Below are 5938 nucleotides of genomic sequence, written 5' to 3'. Positions count from 1 at the left end.
TGGTGGTGGACCCAGCACTTTAATCTTTTACATTTCAGCACCGAGGAGGCAGAGGTGGGATCTCTGTGAGTTAGAGACCAGCTTGGTCTACGTAGTTCGAAGTCAGCCAGGGGTACCTAGTGAGATCCTGTCCTGTCTCAAATAAAGAAGACCCTTAAACCCCACAAAAGTGACCACTTGCTAGTGGCAGGCAAGCTTTCTACCACTGATACCCCAGCTCTTGGTTTCGGGCAGTCTTAACTCTACGGGCGGTCCTGCTAAGCCCTACACTGCAGGCCACTCTCATGCCTCAGCTCTTCAAGTGCAGAATTTGCAGGTGCCCATCACCACTGATGGCTACATTTGGGGGTGGGGGAGCTAAAAATGTGTATGTCCAAAGAGTCAGCATTATCTCATTTGACTGTGTGGACGGTCCTGAACTGCCTGTTCCACAAAGGTCTCTGAGTTGAACTGAATGAAGCCTATGCTCTTGCTTACTCGTGGGCATACTGCAGGCACCTGGCCTCCCAGTCTTCTAAGGGGAGAATGAGATGCTCTGCGGTCATCACGGGACTCCAGAGGAGCTGTTGTCAGACATAGGAGCAAGCCACATTGCAGTACAATGTTCACCTCTGTTTAGTTCCAGAACTTTTAGTCAGACTAGGAGGAAACCCAGTTCACTGTCCACCATGGCCCTCTCCGGGGTCCCACCTGCTCTGTCCTTTCATACAAGTGACCTGCTTATCGCACCTGGTTTCTTACAAGGGCAACCTCACAGAATCCTTTGCTTCTGCCTCCTGAGTGCTGGGAATAAAGGAGTGTACCACCAGGCCATTTTTAATCAGGGGGGGAAGGGGGCTGCCTTGAGCCATGTGGTGGAGGCTGATCTTATACTTCTTGTTTTCCTACCTCCACCCCTACAAGCAAGTAAGCACTATGGCCAGCGCCAGCACGTGTTTCCAGGGCTCACCTATGTTGCAGCTGGGATCTGTGCTTCTTCTCCTCTCCCCCTCTCTTGGTTTTGGACAGGGTCTTTCCACATAACCCTGCCTAGTTTTGAATTCATAGAAAACTGCCTGGCTCTGCCTCCTGAGTGCTAGGATTAAGACATAAACCACCATACCCTGCATACTTCAAATATTTTCAGTAAGTGTTCTTACACACGGAAGTACACCATGTGTGTGTCCTGCCCATGGAACAGAGGGCTTTTGAAAAGCCGGGGCAGGCAGTGGTGGCACATCTCTCTAATCTCAGCACTTGTGTGGCAGAAGCAGCTGGGTTTCTGAGTGCAAGGCCAGCCTGGTCTACTGAGCTGTAGAGAACAGCCAGGACTACATAGAGATCCCTTCTCAAAAAACAAACAAACAAACCAACCCAACCAAACAAGACATTGGATACCCTGGAACTGAAGTTACAGGCATCGTGAGCTGCTGTGGGTGCTGGGCGCTAAAATGGGCTCCTCCGTTACAGCATTAAGCATAGGGGCAGCCATCTTCCCAAGCCTCCATTTCACCTCTATCCACACGTGAATACGTTGGAGCCCTCGCATGCCACGGTGCAAGGGTGGAGGTCGTAGGACAACTTGCTTTTGGTTCTCCTACCATGTGGGCTCTGGGGACTGAACTCAGGTTGTTAAACCTAGTGGCAAATCCTTACCCACTCAACTCTCTTTCTAGCCCCTCATTCCATTTATTCGGCTGAATAATATTCCACGGTGGCTGGAGCAATTTCTTGCCCAGCCCAGTTAATACAAAGACTGGTCTGAGTAACCATGGGAATGTTTGTTTCCCTGAGTTCTTGGGGAAACTGACAGAATATAATACAAAGGCATTTATTGGATTTGCTTACATGATAGGGACTAAGTGGTGTCACAGCGCCAGAGAGCTCTGTTCAAGTCACCAGCCTGTTGTTTGGAGCATGTGGGAAGGCTTGATTGGAGCTTTCCAGTGCAGGCACTGGATAGGCGTTCCTGCAGGCTGTTCCTTCCATCCGGGCTCCCATGTTGCCTTCGGTCAGGTGGTCGTTACCCAGCCACTACTCCTGCATCACTCCTCTGCGAGTGCCGCTGCGTACCCAGAGCTGAGGTCCACTAGTCCGGTTGACAGACAGCTAAGATTCTGTTGTTTTCCACAGGGTCTATGTAACTCAAACGGCTCGGAAATTCCCTGTACACCAGGCTGGCCTGGAACTCAGAGCTCCGACGGCCCTGCCTCCTGAGCACTGGGATTAAAGGCATGCACCACCACGCCCAGCCATCCTAGTGTTACTACCATAAACACCTGACAGCCAGAGAGCCCAGCAGGTCACAGCTCCCACTTCTCTTTGCACCCATGTAGGGCAGCTCACAGCTGCCGGATTCTAACCTTAGATGATGGGGTGCCTCTTGCCTCCTTGGGCACCCGTACTTATGTGCACATAGACAACATACAGAAAAATTACACAGGCCCTTAGGCATTTTAATCTCAGAACTTGGGAGGCAGAGGCAGGTACAGGTCTGAGTTTGAGGCCAGTCTGGTCTACACAGGGAGACCCTGTCTGAGAACCAAGCTAAACCCAACTCAGGCCACTGATGAGCTCATGGTTCTGGGGGTTATATCCACTCTTCTAGATCTGTGGTGAGGCAGCCAGAAGGTTGGTCTGGCAGGAAGCTGCATGCCCGGACACTACCCCATCACAAGCAAGAAGCGGAGGCAATAACAACCCAGCCTCTAAGGGAGCCCTGCCTCGTAGGACGGCAACTGTGTCCTGGTATGACTAAAGCCCAGCAGGTCCTTCCTGTGCTCTCGAAGTGCACCGGGTGTGTCTCAGGTGCTTGCTTAGCACACACCAAGTGGATCAGATCCCCAGCAGCTGGCTAAGGTGAGTCAGAAGCCAGCCCGGGAGCACTAAGCCGTCTCGACAGTAAATCCTGACCAACATTGGGCAGTCACTGGTGACCAGGCAAGTTTCTGCTCCTTAGTGGGTGAACTCCTTAGCCGGGCACAAAGGGATAGGCCAGCAGCACACTCAATGCTTGCCCCAGGGCCACAACACGGAAGATGCCACCTGGTCAAGCACCCTGCATATGACACGATCAACATGTAGTCCAGCAGGTCTGAGTGACTACAGTGGTGTGAGTCCCTCAAGGTCAGGAAAGCACAGGAACGGCACATAGCCTCTGTGCACACAGCTTTATTGGATATCGCTGGAGCGTCCCCAAGTGGCTCTGATTACTGGTGTGACAGGAGGAGGTGGTGCCTCACTGGAGATACAGACAATGATGGCTGACATTAGATGACTGGGGTGGGGGCCCAGCACCTAGGGAGAGAGTATTACCATCTAGTCACGAACACTCTCTGCACTGCCCTGATGGAGAGACAACAGCCAGACCCCGTCACAGCAGCAGAGGGAGCGGAGCGCTCTTCAGCACTGGGGAGCTAGCCTGGAGCTTTGCCATTGCCTGCTGTTCCAAGGTCCAACAGGACTGGAGCAGGATCTTCCCTCAAGTCCAGCCAGCCTGTGGGGTCACCTGCAAAGTCCCAGTGCCTTCAGGATGGTGTCTTGCCAGGGGTGGCCCCTGTCTTCTTTGATGCTCCCTTCAGCAGCGCAAGCTTCTTAGGCAGGCTGGAGCTGGCCTTCATCACCACATCATGCTCAATCTTCTTCCGGATCCCTACTTCCAGGCTCTGTGGGAGGACACAGAGAATCCCTTACTCTTCCTAGCCCGAATATACACACGCCTTCCTTTTGTTCGTTGTGATTAACTTCAGACTCAAGATCTTCCTGCCCTGACTCACCCCTGCAGGTCTGTATGCTACCATGCTGAGGTCAAAAGCAAACCAAATCCTCCCATCTCTATCTTTGCTCACACCCATTTTACAGATGGGGAAACAGAGGCTCTGCATTAATAGGCACCTGCCCAGGATTCCAAAGCCAAGGGTAATGGTGATAGTCCTTTCTGTTCTTACCTACTTTCCTAGGGCTCCAAGTGAGCCACTTTAAGTCACTGGCAGCTACCCCTGCTCTGCCTGAGCTCCTATGACCATGACGGCTTCGTGGGGGTGAGCACAGGAGTTCTGGGATAGACAGCACTGTGTCAGTCATGAGAGCATGAGAAAAAGTACTGCTAATAAAAGGTTCCAGGGACACTGTGTGCTATGTGAGCACTCCGTGTAGAATCTGGGAGAAAGCGGGACAGGCCAAAGGATGAAATGCAATGAGGACTAGGAGGTGAAGGACTTGGGCTTTTGCTGAGCAGGAAGAAGCCATGAGCATGGAAGGTTCTGGATAGAAAGGGAACCAGTTTTGAGCACTGGCAGGTGCCTAAGCTGCTGTAGCAGGGAGTAGAGTTGGCTAGGAGCTTCCCTTGAAGGTGGGTGGGAGATAATGGGGCAGAAGCAGGTGGATTCTGGATCTATGCCAAAGGGACCAGACTGGATATGAACCATGTTCAGGGATGCCATCTGAACCCAAGAGGGCAAAAGGTCAAGTGGCGGGCTGTGGGAGGAGCTCACTTAGACCCTGAAAGTAGGTAGCCCACGGAGCAGAGCAAGCTATTGGGTAACCTGCTTGGGGAAATCTCTGGGGAGACAGAATGAGCTTAAGATTGAAGCCAGATTGGAGCTTATTTCTTAGTACTTCTTATTATGTTTTTATTTTTGCATATGAGTGTTTTGTCTGCATGCATGTCTGTGTACCACATGTGCCTGCAGAGCAGAAGGCACTGGAAATCCCCTAGGACTGGAGTTAGGGATGATTGCGAGCTGCCTTGTGGGTGCTAGAAACAATTAGCAGAGCTCCGAGTCTGCACAAGTCTGAATTTAATCCGCAGCATTACAGAAACAGGGCTGGGTGGTCCACACCAGTTACAGCAGCACTCTGGAGGCTAGGCTGTAGAGCTCCAGGCTAGCCCAGGCTTGTGGGCTATCTATCTCCAAAGCACAGAAGCAGACAGAACAAAAGATAACAAGTCCGGCTGGAGGAGTGGGTCAGAGCTTAAGAGCACATACTTCTCTCTCGGAGGACTTGAGTTGTGTACCTCACACCCAGGTCAGGCTCATAGCTCATACTGCAACTCCAGGAGATTTGATGCCCTCTTCTGGCCTCTATGGGCATACGCACTCGTACACACATAATTAAAACATTATTTTGGAGGTTAGAACATCACTCCGCTGTTAAAAGCACACACATACATACGCACATATACATACATACACACACACATACATACATACATACATACATACATACATACATACATACATTTATTCCAAGACAGTGTTCGTGTAGCCTAGCTGTCCTGGACCAGGCTTGCTTGAACTCAGAGATCCTCCTGCCTCTGCTTCTTTAGTGCTGGGATTAAAGGCCTGGGCTGTCAAACCCGCCTTTAGCACTTCTGACTCTTAAGACGAGGATTTAGTTCCCAGCACACATATGATGGCTCAAAAACCGCTAATGACTCTAGTTCTAGGGTTTTGGACATCTTCTTCTAACCTCTTCGGGTACAAGGCGCGCACGCTCACACACACACACAGAGGCAAAACACTCATATACATTAAAAACAACAAAAACTCGAGGCTTTCTACTGACAGTCCCTAACGCGCAACTGAAGCCCTCAGAAGCTAAGGGCGGGGCTAGGATTCTTGGAACAAGGGAGGACACAGACTTGCAGCTGGGAATCCTCTCAGCTGCCCGCCATCCCGGATCACTTGCATCGCTTCACTAACCTTCTTCAACTTTTGCTGCTGCACAACGCGCGCCTTCTTGGGAGCGATGACTCGACCTGGGGGAGAGGCACCAGCCGGTGAGCCTGGACCGCCCTCCCGGAGTTCGTCGTCCTCTCTCCCTCCTCCCCACCCCGTTCCTTACCGCCTTTCCGCGGCCCACGGCTCCGCTCCGCCGCCGCCGCCTTGCTTTTAGGTTTCTGCGCCTGGAACTTGCGTTGTCCCTGCGCCATGTTCCACCGAAAGCCGGAAGAGGC

At 51.9% G+C, this 5938-nt stretch overlaps 1 protein-coding gene across 1 annotated transcript; it reads right to left on the bottom strand.

The window, feature by feature from the left end:
- Nucleotides 1-5938, bottom strand: C19h19orf53 (similar to human chromosome 19 open reading frame 53). Its single transcript, NM_198728.2, is given in 3 exon segments — nucleotides 1-3644; nucleotides 5685-5740; nucleotides 5827-5938. Coding segments are annotated over 3 exon segments (282 nt in total). The 5' UTR covers nucleotides 5915-5938; the 3' UTR covers nucleotides 1-3506.

The sequence above is a fragment of the Rattus norvegicus genome, chromosome 19, assembly GCF_021556685.1.
Source record: "Rattus norvegicus strain SHRSP/BbbUtx chromosome 19, alternate assembly SHRSP_T2T, whole genome shotgun sequence".
NCBI lineage: Eukaryota > Metazoa > Chordata > Mammalia > Rodentia > Muridae > Rattus > Rattus norvegicus.
The sequence above is the reverse complement of the archived record's forward strand: the minus strand, read 5'-3'. Positions and strand labels throughout refer to the sequence as shown.